Source organism: Mustela erminea, chromosome 3 (genome assembly GCF_009829155.1).
Source record: "Mustela erminea isolate mMusErm1 chromosome 3, mMusErm1.Pri, whole genome shotgun sequence".
In the NCBI taxonomy this organism is placed as follows: Eukaryota; Metazoa; Chordata; class Mammalia; order Carnivora; family Mustelidae; genus Mustela; species Mustela erminea.
This window is the reverse complement of record NC_045616.1, coordinates 35206360-35226325: the sequence shown is the minus strand read 5'-3', so window position 1 is coordinate 35226325 and position 19966 is coordinate 35206360. Positions and strand designations below refer to the sequence as shown.

General features: G+C 34.9%; 1 protein-coding gene across 1 annotated transcript in view; it reads right to left on the bottom strand.

Annotated features, from left to right (window-relative positions):
* Positions 1–19966, bottom strand: part of FBXL17 (F-box and leucine rich repeat protein 17) — a 505478-nt gene that overhangs the window by 147546 nt on the left and 337966 nt on the right. Inside the window, exon 7 of the mRNA XM_032335597.1 lies at positions 11421–11497. Coding sequence (XP_032191488.1) covers positions 11421–11497 — 77 coding nt within the window. The remainder of the gene's footprint in view (positions 1–11420; positions 11498–19966) is intronic.

The window sequence follows — 19966 nt, the reverse complement described above, 5'->3', positions numbered from 1 at the left end:
ACTTCAGATCTCCAAAACGGACTTCCCAAAGCTGACTTCAGAGAGATTCTCAAACAGACAGAGGGCAGGGAAGGGGCTAGAGCCTACTAGGCTATTACTGTGATTTTAAATCTAGAAGAACAGAAGAATCCTTTATGAGAGGAAATAAAACACCTTCAAAGTAAAGCTGCTTTCTTGGAGAAGCTCCTAGACATACATATATGTGAGGAGATAGTAGGAAGGAAAAAAATTTCATCTGAGAAAGAGAGACATGATTAAAAATCATCATTCAATCATCAAACGATACTTAGCTAGTTTTCTATGTAATTTTTTTCTGCTTCTAAGAATTATTTACCATGTAAAAATATCGTGGCAAGCAAATTTTACATTGTATCAGTATGAATGTAGTTCATTTTAATGGATATATACATATGTGTGTGTGTGTATATATATAAAGAAAATTCTGTCTATCTTCAGGGAGTTATGGTACTTTTCTAGTTGATATATATATATACACACACACACATATATATATATCAACTAGAAAAGTACCATGACTCCCTGAAGATAGACAGAATTTTCTTTTGTTTACTTCTTATTTCTAATTCGTAAAATCTCTTTTTCTCTGCCCACACTCAGTCATTCTTAATGAAAGACAAGTCGCTTTCAGGTGTTCGGCACACACTGCACACAGACACACATAGGCTGGATCAGCCACGTCAACTCAATACAATTGTTTGAAAAGTTGAAAAGTTCAAACTATTTATTTAATGTCATGCAGATAAACCCAAGAAAAGAAACACATTTGACAGATAAATTTTAGGTGACTGAATCTTAAAATCCCAAGGAAACGTATTAGGATAAGGGTTAAAATGAGTAGTTTAATATATAAATTGAAAGTACATTTGATTTACCAAATTAGGAAATTAACAAAACTACCTTTTATGCCTCTGGAGAAAATTCCATTTAATATCTGTCTAAGGTGAAATCAATCATCAGGAGAATCTCTTTGCCTCTCTTTCTCCCAAAGATATAAGATGGAAGCACTACTAATCCCTTATTTCACAGATAATAAAAGCAACATGCAGGATTTGATGAGCATGGGAAGGTTGGCACCTTCTACCTCAAGAAGAACAGTGACCATTTTGTATCAAGGAAATCCATCTGTTTTCTACTCTTGAGCAGGTCATTGACTGACAGATGTAGTTCTTATCTATACACTGAAGAAGCTGAATCACAGCAGTTCAACTGCTGGCCATTCTAGTAAGAGATGAAATCAATTTAGTGAGAGTACAACAAGCACTATAAATGCAAAATGCATTTTTCACTGTAGGACAAGAAAGTCTGAAAGCCCCTGAATGAGATTATATAAGACCATACAGTTTGAACAGTTTTCTACTTATTTCCAAATGGATCCAAGAGGTCTAATTTTAGTCCTTATTTAAAACAAATGCAGAAAATCAGAGACAAATAAAATCAGAAGGAAATCTCCAAAAAGTTGATGGAGTACCTAAAATGTAAAACTACTTCTCCTTCCTAAATCCCACCTCTAACTTCTCCAAAAGCAGAACATGCCAGTAAGATTAAGAGAGTGTCGGATATAAGGGACTAGAAGTTTCTAGTATGTAGGAAATCCCTAAATGAAGATGCTTTAAAACTCAAGGACTGATATCGCTGAATTGTAATGAGAGGATTGGATTTGTGCTGAAATACAGAGTAAGTTTTAAGCTGGAGGAATAAAAGAAAATAGTGATATAAGATTCAGAGTGCAACAGACTTTAAAGGAGGAAGTTCTCTAAATTAAAGAAAAAGGCGGAAAAAAGCCTAATTCACTCAAAGAACCAGAGTTCTTTAGAAAAGCAGCTGATGCCATGTCTCTACTATGGAATGCACAAAGTGAGCCTGTTGTTTCTTGACATAATCGTTCTGTATCAAAAGCACACAGGAACAAACTTACAGAAGCTTCCAGTACCAAAGGCAGGACAAACTGAGTATCATTAAGAAAACAACTGCAATGGATTGCTGAGCTTATAATGATAATGCAACAATAACTCTTCACAGGTTACATTTAGAAGATGGAAACATAATTAATATTTTGAAAGCTGGTCAATAAAGAGAAAAAATAATGTATTATTCTTTTCTTTCCTATATTAATTGAACTCAGGTAAACCAAAAAGTCAATAACAGAAAGCTGCTCTTAATATACGGAAGTCGTACTAATAAGTGGAAAGAGAAAGACCTGCTGTAAAGCTCAATTACTGTCAGTACTAGTGGATATAATGATGTAAGCCTACCTAGAGACAGACATACAGTAAAATTAATTATTTTAATGTTCGATTTATATTTTAATATGAGCATTACTATCACTTTCTAAGGGGAAACTTAATAAATGTTTGTTTTGTTTTGTTTCAAAATAAGTTAGATGACAAATATCTTAAGTACGCTAATTGACCAGCAAATCATGAAAAAGATTTAGTCAAACATCCGCTGAGGAGGACAAAACCATTTCAAAGAGAGGGTAAAACCCTAAGAAAACACTTGTAAGTGGAGGATATATGGTTTGATGCTTTAGAAGGAAGAGATGCAGCTCTTGGGCTTTCCTCCGTTTCTACTCTTACTTTTCATGATACCTGGGAAAATGAGCTGCTCTAAAATTAAGAGCATAGAGGAGGTAGAGAGCAAAGCCACACCAAAGAGATTCTGTTCTGACTTTTCAGAGAATATTATTAGAAGAGGATCTCCTTAAGGGAAGAAAAGTAACAGGCACCTGAGACAGATACGACACTAAGGAACTTCTGAGCTCAGGTTCACGGTAGATGAACTTAAAGAACAGTTGCTTACGTTTTTGAGAATGGTACAACTGCATATCTCTAGAAATAGCTGTACTTTTAAAAGCTGCTATGAAATTATGTCATTTAATGTTGGCTAAAATTGCTTTCAAAGGACTATTTCAATGAAGAAATTATTTCTATATGAAAAGCAGAGACATTTGAGGAGTTATCTGCATGTAATTCAGTAAACGATTTACAGTAGGAGACTTTAGTTCTAGCTTTGCTTAATTAATTAAAAGTGTCTGGGCTCAACTTTATTCTCTATTTAAAAAAATCAATAATATTTCTGCTTCCTTCAGAAATTTTGGGGGAAAATTTAGAAAGGAGATGTAAGAAAATTTTTTTATTCCTGAAGAATTAAAGACAGTTTTGAAATTATTAAGAAAATATTTGTTGAATACATGAGTACACATTTAACATCAATGAGAGTCTCTACCTTCCGGCTAGGGAATGTTTAATCACAGCATGCAACTGGTATTTGGTGTCGGCATAACAAAGTTATAGTGAATAAGCACGTTAAACCTATTAAGTTCTATAACGATATAATTAGATCTTAACGGGTAGCTGCTTTGTGACATTGTTTTTTATACACAGACGGACAAACATGGTAGCACAGGATTCAGTTATATTTTTTAAGCTCTGAGAACTGGGAAAATCTAACAAGGCTGTCTAGCAATAAATACTTATAAGCACATCACTGACCTATGAGTGATTATGCAAGAGACTTGACGTACCATTGAACCCATACCACATCACTACTCACTAACTATGTGAACCTGAGCCTTTCTAGGCCTCAGTTTCTATATCTGCAGGCCTAAATTTAATAGTACTACCTAAAGTGGGGTGTTAAGGGGATTAAATAAATAATACCTACAGAAAACATCTAAAAAATATTAACTATTTTATTATTACGATTATTGTCATGAAAGTTTACCATTTGATTTCCTTCAATTGAACTGGATACTTGATTACTTAGAACTCAAAGTAGTGTTTCCTTTTATATATGTTAAGTGAAGTTGTTACCATGGGAATGGTGAATAAGATGGGAAAAGTTGAGATGAAAGTTGGAACTTACCCTGAATTTTCAACTAGAATATTTTCATAAGGTTTCTTCAAAATTTGCCCGTGTGTGCACGTAATCACTTTGGATGATTTCTGTTCTTTCTTTAGATTAACCAACGCATACAAACTCATCCATTCAGACACCTGTTCTTGCTCTGAGCCTTTCCTAGGGCTGTACTACCTCAAATGCCCTTCCTTCTCATCTCTGTCCTCCCATGCCTCTTCCACCACAGATAGTTCCCCGACGATTTAAATCTCTGATGATCTGCCCTCCTGAACCTCTATATCTTAGAGGGCCTATTTTTCTATTTGACCTCATCATATTGTTTAATATGTCAGGAAACTTTTCACTGCTTCTGTCTTCTTTCTCAACATAAGAGTGTATACTTTCTATCCATCTCCATATTCTCCACCCCCCCCCAGGCAGCACTTACGCAGTAAATATCTGCTGAATGAAATAAAACACAAAACCAGTCCAGAATAAATCACAGGATTAGAAAGGAATTTAAACATCATATAGGTCAATTACTTACTCAATGTTTCCATCTTTCCATATTCTCCTAAAGAGATTATCTCAGCATAAATCACTCTTTTTAAAGATTTTTAAGAAGTAATCTCTACACCCAATGTGGGGCTCGAACTCATGATCCTGAGATCGAAAGTAGTATCCTCCACTGACTGAGCCGGCCAGGTGCCCTCAGCTTGAATAATCCTTGTAATAGAGAATTCACTACTACTCAGGACTTCTATTTTGAAGAAGTTTTTTTTTTTTTTTTTAAAGATTTTATTTATTTATTTATTTGACAGAGAGAGAAAGATCACAAGTAGACAGAGAGGCAGGCAGAGAGAGAAGGGGAAGCGGGCTCCCTGCTGAGCAGACAGCCCGATGTGGGGCTCGATCCCAGGACCCTGAGATCATGACCTGAGCTGAAGGCAGAGGTTTAACCCACTGAGCCACCCAGGCCACCTTGAAGAAGTTTTAACATCAGGAAATTGTTACTCGTGTAGGACCTAGGATTATTGCAATTATCTTGGTGTTCATTGCAGTCCCCTTTAGATCTATTAACCATTGGTAATAATCAATAATAATTCTATTTATAATAAAGCATGGTGCAAGGAAAACAAATGCTTAGTCTGCATACTCAAGAACACAAAGCAATGAGGGTTAAAGATGAAAACTCTGAAAAATGACTATGTGATTTGGGAGAAATTTCTTTTACAAGATTAATGTTAAAAACAGCTAATTAAAATTAAATACTACATTTTAGAAATGCTAAAAGTGAGAAAAGTTGGAAAGTTAATAATATTTCACTTAATAATTCAGTTAAATATTGAAATTTAGTATTTATTTATAAAAAATTAATAAATTAATTTAGAGCAACAATATATATGCATTTGGAGTTATAAGAAAATTTAGGGGCAAATAGAAATTGGTCTGTTTGTCTTTTAAATGTAGGTTAAAGGTTTCTTAATTAAAAAAGAAAAAAAAACTCCACTATAGATGAAGCAAGAGTTCATCTTTGAATTGGTTATGGGAGTATCTTCTGGAAGAAATGTCTTTTAAGTCCTTCTCAAAAGATTTGAGATTCTGTGGTCTATGATGGCAAGCCGAAGTGATAAGCATTATTATTGTTCAGCCTTTTATTTCAAGGTTATGTAGCTGTGGTCTTTCTTAGGATGACCTAAGAACTGAGGAAGAAAGTCAACAATTTCTTTGCTGCTAAGCAAAGAAAAACATTTAGAAAAAGTTACAATTAAATACCAAATACCAAATTTTTGGTGAGAAATTATGACCATTACTGAGAAGAAAAAAAAAGGATATAGTATTTGCTAAGTACATTAGTAGGCATATCAATCTAGTAGTGAGGAACTCCAGGAATAAAAATAGAGAATTAGAAGTGAAAAGAAATAACTTTTAAGATGGACATATAAACAAGGGAAATTTGCAACAATAGAAGATTTAGCAATTTAGTAGTATTTTGTTAGAAACAATAAAAGCTATCTATATTTAAATGATAGAATGGAAAAAAAGCATGAATAATCAACAGTAAACAATAAGACATTCTTTTTGACTTGCAAATGTATTTTCTAAAGTTCTTCTCTGTCACTTTACAACTATTAGAGTTATTCCTGCTGACAAAAGGAGCTGAATTTTACCCAACAATCTTGGAACAGTTTGAAATACAATTTGAAAATGAAAAAAAAATGTAAAAGGAAAAACCAGGAATTTAATTTTAAAGGAAACATCACTGTATGTAATGCATACCTAATAATATGAAAAAAACATAATATATATAAAAAGAACAAAATTATTTTTAGTATGAGCCTTTTTCTTGAATAATTTATCAGTGTTGGTTTGATAAGAAAAAATGAAGCACTCCTGATAATAGCATAATCCAGAACGCTTGTTAGGATTTCTTTTTGTTTCTTCGGCATGCTTATTTATTTTAATAATGCATCCAGGATCCTAATTTGGGTTAACTAACAGATGAAGAGATCTGGTTGCCCAAGAAGAGATAGGGAATGTACAACCTATAAATCTTTCAATAACATTAGAAGGTCAACAAGGCTGAGGTGAGGTGTGGGTTACAACAAAGAAAAGATTAATGTCAGCAGGCCACTCCCTGCCATTCTTCTTGTCTGGAGGAAGGAGATGAATTACCCTTTTCTTTTTTTCCTTAAAATGAGCAGGTTATCCCTGTTCTCTCAATCCCATCCTATTGAAAGCTCCGGGAATACAGAAACTATTTATATCTTGCATCGAGAACAGACCCCAGCACACAGTAGGTGCTGAATCTATCTGCTGACAGAATGAATACGTGTCATGTCTGTTGCACGGCAGACCAATTGAAATGACATCTCAAATAGATAACCATGGGAATAGTGACATCCTTGACTTGGGAGACCTTTTGCTCAGAGCAAGGCAAAAGTTTTTGCAGGAGGCTTGAGGTTAGGTTTAAAAGTCCCAAATCAGACAGCAGACCAGTGGCAAGCAGAGTAAGAGGCAACCAAAGACTGCTCTGGAGCAATAGCCCCAGGGACCGTGGGAGTGACAGAGAGCCCACGGAGTGGCACAGAGTGAGTCTGTGGGTTGTCAGTGACCTTGTAGGCCACAAATATCAGTCAGCAGTTAAGTGTTTACAGTCCTCTTTAATTAAAGTTTATTTGACAACTTGAGAGGTAAATCAAAAGATACCCTCTAGAGTATATTTCTAGGGGGGTCTCAGGAGTGGCTGAAGTCAAAGGAAATACGATAACAACCTAGAAGGAAACCTAGGTCCTTTTTACAACTGCTCCCTGACACAGGGTCACACTTGTAAAACTCACTCTGGAGATATCAGGGGAGGCAAGCGCTTTATTCATCCATCCCATTCATTACGCTTCCTGTTCTGTGCCATGCAGCCCCAGACAGACTGGCTCTGACCTCCACAGGCTTGAAGGATACATGTCACTTTCTATTCCTTGTCTTCCTTTCAATCCCAAGGATACAATTTTCCAGAAGAGGACTTTCAACAGAAAAGTATTTGAAGGCAAGTGGAGAGATAGGTTGAAAACTAGCTGACAATTCTTGGAACAAAAGAAAGCATGATGGGAGCGAAGAGAAAATTATCCAAACAAAAATAAAGAGATGCCTCCCCTAAGACGGGGAGGCAAATGAAAGATTTCAGCTTTCTGCTGCATCTTTCCCTTGGCTCCCTACTAATAAGAATCTGGCTTAGAGGGGCGCCTGGGTGGCTCAGTGGGTTTAGCCGCTGCCTTCGGCTCAGGTCATGATCTCAGGGTCCTGGGATCGAGTCCCGCATCGGGCTCTCTGCTCAGCAGGGAGCCTGCTTCCTCCTCTCTCTGCCTACATGTAATCTCTGTCTGTCAAATAAATAAATAAAATCTTTAAAAAAAATAAAAAAAGAATCTGGCTTAGATAGCTTAGGTATAGAAGTCAACGAGACAAGTACAGACTAATACAGGCCATACTTCTAGATCATGATTTGCATAGACAGGAAAGCCACACTTGGAGAGGTTTGAGAGAAGAGGGGGAGGTGGGAGAGGAGGGGGAGGAAAGCCGATTCTTCTTCAGAGAAAGAGACAATTCTATTATATTAAGAACTGCCAATTAATGAGTACCCACTATGCCACGAGGCATGACGCAGATGTTTTAAATTCATATTCACTACCTTTTATGGTACATTTTATTATGTGCTTAACAGATGACAAAACTAGGAGCTTAAATAACTTGCTCAAGGTCATAAAGAAAAGAAGAGGCAAAACTAGATTCTAACCTAACTCTCTGACTCCTAAATCTGAGTTTCCCCCCACAATACTGCCTATATAACATTTATTTGTTCAGTGATAGAAAAGTGACGATATTAGATTTCTCTTCAGGGAGCAATTTCCCAAGACTGTATTTTCTGTTTAGCTGGCTTGAATTATTGATTTGTTTATAATTGCCATCCTTTACCATAAAGATCTATGTTCAGTTTGGGGAATAAGAAGTCTATTAGAATGATAGTTTTCTTCATGACAACTATATCATATGTCAATTAAAATGAACATAACTTCATAACAGCCTGGCCAGGTGTTGCTACGTACTATAATAACACATTCAACATCTGTGAGAATCTTGACAAAAATTACAAATGATATGCCAGGCGAGCTGCTGTTTCTGAATCAATGCATTCTGCAAAAACTTCAGAAATCTCCGTATACTATAATGAAAGCATGTACAATCACAGCACCACAGAGGGAGGAGGTGAGGACAAGACTAACTAGCTCGAATATGACTAAAGCAATAGGAAGCAGAATTCTGGAGTAGTCTCTCAAAGGATGAAACCCCCCCAGTATCAGGTGTACAAAAAATCTTACAACTTTTCAGTAGCCTCAATAATCTAAAAGTTCTACAGAATATATCTTTACTTATCCAGTTAAAGAAGAAAACAGGCAACTGTTTTTCTGTTTAAAATTTATAATTAACACAGGGCAAAGGATCACAGCCAGCCTTCCCCAGCAGAGCAGTTACCTCCAATAACATGCCGTTTCTCTGGTTACAAATGAATAATCCTTTTTGCTGTCTTTTTTGACAAAAATTATTCATGTGTTATTGGCATGTTACCAGGGGAAAAGAGCTGAGCTGAGCTGAACTTTCAGTGATTTTTAAAAATTTTATAATCAAATAGCAATTATACTACAATCTCATAAACTATCGACCTTTACCCCTCCTCCTCAATTGTGCCCCAACATTTTGAAGAACAGAATCAATAGATGAACACTGGCTTTCCATGAACCCTCTGAATACCTAAAACCAAAGAAAAGATGGAAGAGAGATGAGGTGAGGCAGAGCGCTTAGAGCTGACACAACTAAGATACCAGAAAAATTGAAATAGATTTCTCATCACCACGGCAAGGAAGTCCCCTATATGGCCATTTCTGGCCCTTTCAAATGGACTGGATCAGTTGTTCTCAACTTTGGTTCATGTAACATCATTTAGGCAGGTTTTACAAAACCTGTGCCCCGGTGCCACCTCATAGAAATTCTGATTTAATTAGTTTTGAATAAAACTCAGGCATCAGTATACTTTAGAAACTCCCCAAGTGACACTAATATGCAAAGATCTACCAACCTAAGTGAATAAACGTAAACCCATATTGGCAAGGTTTTAACGTTTTTGCCTCACCAGGAGAAAAAAATCCCAAAATTTCTAAACACCAAAACATGATAATATCAAGAAACAACAGCAATAAACAATAACTACACAATGGCAACAACAACAACAACAAAAACCTCTTCCAAAACCTAGGAAAGGAAAGAGGCTAGAAGAATTTTGTAAAAAATCTTTTCCCCCTTCTGTAGGAAAGCAACATTTACCAACACTAATCATTAGACTTGGTGCTGGGTACAGAAATAGGACATCAGACATGTATTCCCCAAATGAGGAAACTGAGCCTCAGAGATGTGAAGGAACTTCCCTAAGGCCAAAGAACAGATAAAGACAAAAAGACTGAACTTGGTCCCAATTGTATCTCAAGTCCAAAGCTTTTGTTCTTCTTCACATCGCCTGGAACATTTCTTAGCACTTGCTAACTTAACAGGTGCTGGGACAGAGTGTAATTTTAGCAACATTTCCACTGTAGGACCTTGAAGAGTTCATTCTAAGGAACTTAATCTGTAGCTCTCTGGGCCATTAGCAATCTGACACTGGCACTGCATAGGGAAAGGGGAGAAATATATAAAATAAGATTGGAGGGGCAGGTAGTCTAATGGTATAGGAGCTTGAAGGCCAAGGAAAGAGTTGGAATGAAGGAATGTATTAGCTAATTAACAAATCTACCTGTATGCCCTAGATTGACAGAACTCTCTAAGGGCTAGACAACAGGGAGATAAATTAGGTTTTAGAATTACTGTATCTAAGTGGCAATCTAATATGTGAAACCAGAAAACAAAGTACAAGGAAAAAAAAAAATCTCAAAACACTCCTTTTGCATGGTATAAGTAGGAAAAGACCCCAACGACCCAGAAACATGAAGAATAAATCCACATAAGACTCATTTTCCATTCTAAAAAATAAACTCGGAAAAAGAAATTAGCATTATTTTAAACCAAATATTTTATGTTATTTTTTATCAGAGCTATAGTAGAATTTTTCTAATGGTTTAATTTAGTAGCTGATAAAATACAGTTCTCCCGCCCAGGACAGATGGTCAGCATGACATCCTAGGATTGGAGTCATTCATTAGCATATGTCAGAGTTAACAATTAAAAAAACTTGATGAATTATTAGTTTCCCTCAAGGTAAAAAGCACAGTCTCCAACTTAAACAAATAAATGAAAAAATCAGAAAAGATAAAAGAAAACCAGTTCAGTCTCCCATAAAGCCAAATATCTGCTTAAAACTCTAGATAAATACATAAATTACTAAGAAAAAATACATAAAGCTGAATAAAAAAGGAAAGGCTAGGTTATTTTTCTTTTATTACTCCAACAGGATGATTTCATACTTCTCATTTTTTTTTATAAAACAACTTGCTTTTCTCTACTTTAAAGAGATATTGAAAATTAAGATAATTCAAAATCTTGCAAACAAATATATACCCTTCGCTTCCTACATATCTAAACGTGGAAGTTTCCAAAGCTTTAAAAAATGTGAAGCATTAAACAGTGTGCCATTTGGAATGCCAGCAGGGAATGTATTTGACATGACATTAAATTAAGCAAATTAACTCTAGTAATAACTTCTTTAGTTATATTTATTATACCAAATATTTAGTTCTCCCAGTATTTATTTTCACTGTATAAGTTTTTTAACCACACATTTTAACCCTACGTGAGTGTGTGTGGTGCACACACGTGTGTGTGTGAACTGATACACATGTTCATTTTTACTCTGGGTCCTAGTCTTATGATTTCTTAATTTCTTTTGGTGTGACCAGAGTTAGTGCAAATAAAGATTAAGTAGACTCTATGAGATAGTGGCTCGTGATTTCTTTCAAAAAGTTTTCACAGATTTTGTAACTTTTCATTCTAAAAAAAGATTAGGACAATGACTCTTTACATACCATAATCTGTGATTTTACAGGACACCAAATACAGCTCTTTCAGGTTTTGTCCTTCCTTTGCAATGACCTCCACACACCTAAAACACACACACAAAAAAGTGGTGAGTTACACTAATATATTTCAAGTTAAATTAGCAAGAGTTTGGCCATGACTGTAACAGGAAGAGGTCAGCTTTTGATGAATGCCACAGCTCTCTTCTTTCAACAAACTTCTTTCAAGGTGTTTCAGGAAAAAGTGTTATATTCCTTGCTTTAAACTCAAGTGCTCTAATACCCAAATGACTTTAATTAAGTACATTTATGACTAGTGTATATTTTAAAACCAAGTGATGAAAAGTGTTATTTCTATAAGAGTAATGTCACTTTTAGCAATAGACCAGTAAACACAGGTTATACAATGAACATGTCATTTACATAATAATATAAAAGCAATTATAATGAAACTAGAATATAGATGATGGTCATTACAGGTGGACAGTAATATTATTCATGTTTCAGTTATTAATGATGGAGTCTGATAACACTAAAATATACATTTTTGTGTACTTTATTCAATATAAACCAGAAATATTTAAAAATCTAACACTGGTTATAGATTAAAAAAAAAGAAGTCTGCACATGTAAGAACTTTAAGATCTTTTACTTCAAAATTTTTAATTCTTAATATTTTAAGTGAATTGTTGTATAGATATGTAATATAGACATAGATACACAAGATTTATAGTCTTTTCTGGTTTCATTTAAGTTAAAAGGTTTTTGAATGGTGCACTCAGATTTAATAGCCATAGCAGAACATGCAATACAGAACTGAATGAACTTTAAAAATAATGATTAACAACGCCATCCATTTTGTGGCTCAGTCTCCTACAATATCAGAAAAACCTATACAGTCATACTGACACATAGGAATATGCATCCTTCAACATAGTCGTTGCTTTAATCTTTATAAATAACAGTTAAGTAAAAGGGTAAAAGCAAAAAGAGTCATTAACCTTTCCTAGGAAGTAAGGATCAAGTAATTTGATACCTGTGTGTATAATCCATCAAAAAATTACTGAGTATCCATCTCTGTCTTGCAGATATTTTATTTGCTGTCTGGCTTATTTGTAGGAATCTTCATAAAATGTCAGAAAATTTTATACAATTTTCCTTCACACAATTCATTACTGAAGGTTAAATTAGTTATAAAGAGGACATATTTTTTCCTTTAGAATATTTTTATAGAATATTGTTTTAATGGAATGATAAACATTTCAAAGTTCCTTGGAATAATTGAATAAACATTCTTTTTTGGCTTTTTTTTTTTAAAGGATTTATGACAAAAATGGAGAGGTTCTTCCATGGCTACAGCAGAAAACTCAAGACAGCAATACAATGCAATTACCATTGATACAGCTTATTATAAAGGGAAAATTCTAAGCCTAATTCCATGTCATTTGACTTTAATGTAATATTTGAATAAACTCATAAAAACGGAAGAACAAAAGCAGATAAGACATTGCAGGCAACAACTATGTTTTATTTACAACTTTAAAAATGAATTTTCATATGCTAAGGATAAAAATAAAGACCCTAGATGATTACAAAATCGTAAGTTTAAAAAAAGGTCTGACTACTTTCTGCCATATCAAAGATACACATTTTATCCTCCTCTATCACCTACCAAAAGTTCACAGATGCAGCATTCTGTATGACTACCACAAAATGAAATAAATTAGTACAGAAATAATGTTTATGTCGTCTTTTTTTTCTCATGCTCTTTCTAAATAGTCCAAAAAGCCTGACTTTACATTTGATTGTGAAAAAACTCTAAACAAATGCCATATCCTATCTGCATTCCTGCTACCTGATTCTATGTAAGATACATGACAAGCACATAGGAACATTAAAGACACACAGAGCCCACTACGAAGAAAAAATAACACAAATTGATTTCACTGTATAAGCCAGATCAAGTGCTGTTTCATAGGCAACAAGAACCAGTATTCATAGAAAATAAGGTAATCAAACACAGGATGAAAAGTCTCTAAAAACTGATGAAAGGCCATGAGCATCAGGTTTCCCCCCTGTGTGTCAGTGGGAAGTTTTTATGAATAGATATAGTAACTAAATTTATTTTATTCAAGAGGCAATATCCAAGAAATAACACATTATTAACAAATAAGTAGTAAATACCTTTTAGACAGAAAAAGAAAAAGGAAATATAAGAGAAAAGTACTTTGCTTTCACAAAGGATCACCTAGGATTTTTGCTCTGGTTTTAAAAGTTCGGTTGCACAAGCTTTTCCAACTAGTTTTAATTACCCTGTAATCACAGCCACTGTGCTAGAAGTTACGCATAACATGGAAATATTCCTTGAACAAAGATTCGTGGAGAAAAACACATTCCTTAGAAGATTTGTAGCAAAACTTAATTTCTTTAATGTAAATATCATATCATTCCCAGATGTGGTGTTTGAGGAGAGAAACCCCAAGTTCTGTGAATGTGGACTGAAACTCTCAATACAATAATATTAAACAAAATTGAGTGGTTCAAATAAATACCTCAAATAGCTATTGTTTTGAGAGTTGAAAGTGGAAATGGTTTGTATTGTCCTGTTACTGCAAATTGTTGGAAATGAAACCCCACATCAACTAGCTAGGGCCTGAAACCTAGTGATTAGTCCAGGTCTCCTCTCCCAGGCAGCCTGCAGTGACAGCACGTCTTAACAAGAGGCCTGCACAGTGACTATCCTTTCCTCTTGAAACTTCTAGAGTCCATTATAGTATGTATTTACAAGAAGTACATGAACATAACTCTGGTCTGTGGACTGCATTTATTCTAAATGATTCTCTGTTTTAAAGGAGTCCCGGCTGTAGTCATGACCTTTAGCGTTATTAACGTCAGAGCATTTCCCAGGTCACTGTACAGTAGGTATGCAGGCAACAAACAAGGTGGTAAAGGTCAGTAATTATTGAAACTTTTTGACTATAGGTACTTATGTAAGTTTTTTAAAGGGTATTTTTTAAATGGTACCAATAAAATAGAGAAACGTTTGTAAAGTGATAGAATCTTAAAGAAGGAGAGTAAAGGGCTGCCTGGGTGACTTAGTCAAGTGTCTGACTTGATCTTGGCCCAGGTCTTGATCTCACAGGCATGATTTTGAGGCCCACCCTGGGCTCCATGCTGCATATGAAGAAGAAGAAAGAAAAGAAATAAATAAATAAAGAAAGAAAGAAAGAAAGAGAGAGAGAGAGAAAGAGAGAAAGAAAGAAAGGAAGAAAGAAAAGGAGAGTAAGAGAATCAAAGATCACATTTAAAACTTTCATTTCTCCATCCTCTCTCCTATTCACAAATAATACATCGGAGAGTATTCATTAATCTCAATAATAAATTATAGTTTTGTCCCTAGGGACAAGCCATGAGTCCCTAAACTCAGAATCTAGAATTCAAATTTTTCCCATTCTTTACCCCACCCCCTGTTCCCATTATCCCTGAGGACAAACTTCAAAATATCATGTGATGGACATTCTCCATAGGTCAGTACATTCAAAGATTTCTCATTTCATGCATGACAACATAAAGAATTATAAAACTTGGGAAAAGAACTATATCCTCAGGGAAAGTAACAATCTATAAGATTATTAAGGAGGAATTAATAATGGGAAAATGGCATAGTTGAAAACAGCAGAAAATCCAATATTCTTAGACTAGCCCATGAACATCAAACACAAGCCAACTAAACGATTTTCCCAAATTCTGAGAAACAAAGTGATATGTATCTTAACAAGAAAGAATTTAAAAATCTGGAAAAACCCACCCTATTCTTACCTCCATGAAACCACAGAACCACCTACCTCCTTTGAAACCCCATACTCTCATTCTCTATAACATGAAGACCTGCACAAAGAGTTTCTCCAAATCAAATGCTCCAGGTTCAATATATTTTAGTTTAATCCTGAATTGCCTCCCCTCAAATTATTTTCTTCTTTGACAGGGTTCAGAAGAAAAAGAAATTGTTGCTGAGAGAAAGAGCAGGGGTGAAGGGAGGGTGCTACATAGGGAGAGAATCTGATTGATTGACTGATTGATTGATTGATTTTAGAGAGGGAGTGGGAGGAGTCAGGGGAGAGGGAGAGAGAGAATCTTAAAGCAGGCTCCACGCTCAACACAGAGGCTGAGGCAGGCTTCATCTCACAACCCTGAGATCACGGTCTAAGCCAAAATCAAGAGTCAGATACTTAACCAACTAAGCCACCCAGGTGCCTCTGAAGAAAATTTTTAAAATTGCAACCATTGTAAATTCTTAAGTAACAGCTATTGAGTATGTGTGTGTGCGTGTGTGTGTGCGCGCGCGTGTGTATATATGTATATATATACATATATGTATATATACACACGCGCGTGCACACACACACGCACACACACACACTCTTCTAGAACTCCAAAAAGCATAAGAAAACCTGCTCCAAAATATCCAGAATTATTATTTATAATAACACAATGTTATGTTCACTTGCTTTTGATAATGTTCTAAAATGCACCTGAAATATCTGATGAGATCTGAAAAGCAACAAAAAGGTTATTTTTGTCAGCTATATAGGAATTTTTTTTTTTTTTTTTTTTTGAGAATGCATTTACTTAGTTTCAGTGGAGGGAAAAATCTGTCTCCTTAGCAATAGATTCCTAATCACCTGATTTATGTGAAGGGTAAAGGTTAATGAATTAAGCTGTGTAAGCTTCAAAACTATCAAAGGAATTCAAAAGAGTCTTGAATTATGGAAAACAATGGCTCATTCTACATACATACCAAATTTTTATGTTTTTTGTCTCCTACTCAAAAGCTGGAACATGGCATTAGTGACAATTGAAAAGAACTAATGAGGAAATATGACTACACTGCTTGCAAGAGGAGTGTCCTAGGAGACCTTGTTACTGTTTGTGATGTGCTTCAAACCCAAAAGAAGCTAATTGGAGCTGCCAGACACTGGTTTGCAAATCTCACTTTAAAGGACAGGCTCAATCACCTTAGAGGTGTGGAAAGAAATGTCCCCATTAGAGATGCATTAGTATGGGCTTGGTGAATTTCTAAATAAACTTTAGGATGTTCTTTCCTAAGCCACTTTTATATTTGAATAATAGATATATCTTCAAGCAGAGGAAAAAATGCAACAAGACAAAAACAACCCCACAGATTTAAAACAAAAAGTATGAAAAGGGCTGTAAAGTAATTGGCAAATAAGCACAATGGGGAGCTAGATATCTTTAAGACTGAATAAACATGTAGATCAAACCTTAAAACGTCTGAAATGCAAACACATTGTAAAAGGGATCTATTTAGGGGTTTAAGGAATAGAACTTCATTTTCATCATTTCTTGAAACTAAACAAGCCACCCTGTATTATATAGCTTATAAGTGGGTAAAAGCACAAGAAGCTGCAACCCACAGACACATACAAATGAAAAAGGAATAAACAGGATTTAAAAGATCTAAAGAGAGCAAAAAGGGAGCAAACTTGGCCCAATCCTGTGCAAGGAAACTCATCCTGACTTCAGGTCATTTAAATGATAGCAGAGGTCACCAAAACACAATTTGGCATCATATAGAAAGAATAATGATATTTGATTGATTTTTCTAAATCCTCAAATTGAGTTTACTGAAGAATAATCCGATCTCAGTGTAGCAAATGAATTGGCATGATTTACAGGTATACTCTGCTTTCAGAAAATGCCCTATATAAAAGATTTCTATTTACACAAAAAAGGCATATTTACAGGTAAAACATGTACAAGATGAATCAATTCAATAATCTATTAATAATAGTACATTTCCCCTATAGTTCCCATAGGACTATAATTGTATCTATAAGCACTCTATTTATAGTTACTTTGTCTAGTAATATAATACCTTAACCTCACAGAAATAATATGCAGTATTATTGCTGTCTTCAACTTAAACAAGTGCACATAATAACAAATGAAAGACACAAGGCATCAGAATGATATGAGGAGTGTCCTTTGTATTTTATAATACACTTTCTTGTAAATGTTCTTCTATTCTATCCCACTAACAACACAGTACCAAATATATACATAAGTCAATTTTTCACATAAACGTCCAAAAATATTCTCATAGAAGAGATGTTCATTGCAAGAGAGTTTTTTAAAAGGTTGACTTGCAATGAAAATGCTAAAGCATTTGCTCAAAGCATGTTCTTAATATACCACGGGGCAAAGACTAGCAGTGACACACAAAATGTCACCAGCTCCACCAGTTAACAATAGTTATCTTGGGACACTCATTAAGTTCTCACTTACCAAATGTTATTCTCCAGAAAGCCAATACCTGATTAGTGAAATCTAAGATTAACTTAGTAATTTGCTACTTAAAACAGTGGAGAACTGATGCCCGTTTTGTCACACAAAGATAGCAAAAGGTTATAAAATGAGAATAGTAGGTGTTTTTTTTTAATGAGATTTTAATAAGTGGCCTACAAATGGATATGTTATTGAAACTTAAGGTCTACCGGTTTCTATCTTTGCCAACAGAGGTGCTACACCTCTGAGGGAGGCAGAGCAGATGCTGTCATCGCTGATTCATTCTGGACCACTCCTTACCTAAGTGTCTCTAACATCAGGTAGGTTTCCCAACTAGTGAGTAAGGAGGAGTCAGCACTGAAAAAAGGAGTTATACAACAACAATATTTTATAATATATTTAGGAAAGACCATTACAAACTAGCTCTTACAGAAATACTTTGTAAAACAAGTTTTAATTTATTTCTTAAAGTGCTTTAAATATGTTCAGATAGAATGAAGCCTGCACTATTTTAAAAACGCACATCCTCCTTAAGCTACTAAGAAACAAAATGGTTAAAAGCTCTTCTAAAAAGGGTGGGGAGAGGGAGATTAAACTAACAAATTTGTGATAAACTTGGCTTTGGTTTTAATATTTCAGATGTATTTATCCGAAAGTCTTACTTTTAATTTTACCCATTATTCCATCTTTTTACCATAATTACACTAAGTCATTATATAACAGCTTGAGCTCACTTCTTCTAAGTAGTCCTCAAAATATGCAAGAGGCAGAAAAAAGATTCTAAGGTTCTATTTATTTATTTAACTCAACCATGTTCTATTGAGTGTAAATTCTGTGTTAGAAATATTCAAAGATATAATCAGAAGCCCACATTATTATAAAATGATGGCCGTAATGCTTATAATCTTGATAGATCAGCTACTATTTATTTTTGTTATTGTTGATGATAATATTCCCACCTAGGAACAGAAAAATCTTATCATTGAAAATAGCTATATTTCAGGACTAAAGGAAATGCTAGAAGAGAAAGGGGGAGGGAAATGTAAAGGTAAGACTTCCTAATTCAGCCGTTTATTCGTTCTTCAATGGGGAAAAATGTAGTTACTTTGAAATAGGAAAAGTTAAGAATACTCCTCCTTTTCAGCTTTTTGGGGTTCCATTAATTTATGACCAAGAACTCTGGGGGAATCCAGGCACTGCACAGTGTTGATACAGTTAAGATTGGTGCTATCTTTATGGTTTCCTGGCATATTTTAAGACATAGGACAGAAGAGAAGGTTTTTAGTATTCTATATGTTACAAAAATTTATTGTGTAGAAGCAAAAGCCCAGGCCCTTAAAAAACTCAGGAATATAAAAACATATAAAACTATGGTCCAGTTTAGTGCATGATAATTCATCAGGGGCCACTTCTTTTCTGGAAAAAAAGTGAGGCAATACTGTGGCAGCTCTAAACCAAGCCCTACCACCACCACCACCAATAATAAATATCAACTTTAACAGTAAAGCTAGAACTATTTTAAAGAGATTGTTAGGCTTCCAAACAACTAAAATGAAATTTAGGTGCACTATTCAACATATAATTGAAAATAATCTTCCTGCCCATCTCTACCCCATATACTGTGGTTGCTTTAAGTATTGATAAGAAAGTCTCAATTCAAGAGACATCATATACTTCATGCTCACCTTTGGTTTAAAATGGCTATGACTTAAAACTAAATTATTTTAATGGACTATAAAAACACCCAGAAGATGAGATTCTAGGCATCGTTCAGGAAAGAGTTAAGTACTTCCTTACCAGAAGACGCCACAAGTCGGCTTTGTAGTGACTAATTGCCTCTTTAACCTCTGTACTCTGGGAGCTGGCCTATGCTTCAATACCAGTTTTGTGATAGAGCCAAAGACTGATGTTCAACATAGACCTCCCATGACCTACGTAGCCAAGGAGTTAACTCAGACAAGATGCTGACAAAAGGTTTCCTTCTCACTTGGGAAGGCACACAATCTCTTTTTGGATAAGCCAAATTCTCAGAAGACTATAAAGCACAGTAGGTAAAGACAATTTGTAAAAGTCAAAAGAATAGTTTCACTTTGGCTAACAATGATTCTAAACATCCAAATGTATCATTCGAAATTTTGTCTGAGAGATGGTTTTAGTGATAAGAAAAGAAATAGATTACTTATTTTAAAATGCAATGAAGAGGGCACCTAATTTGGTATCTTTGAAAGCTCATAATTAGATAGCAGTAA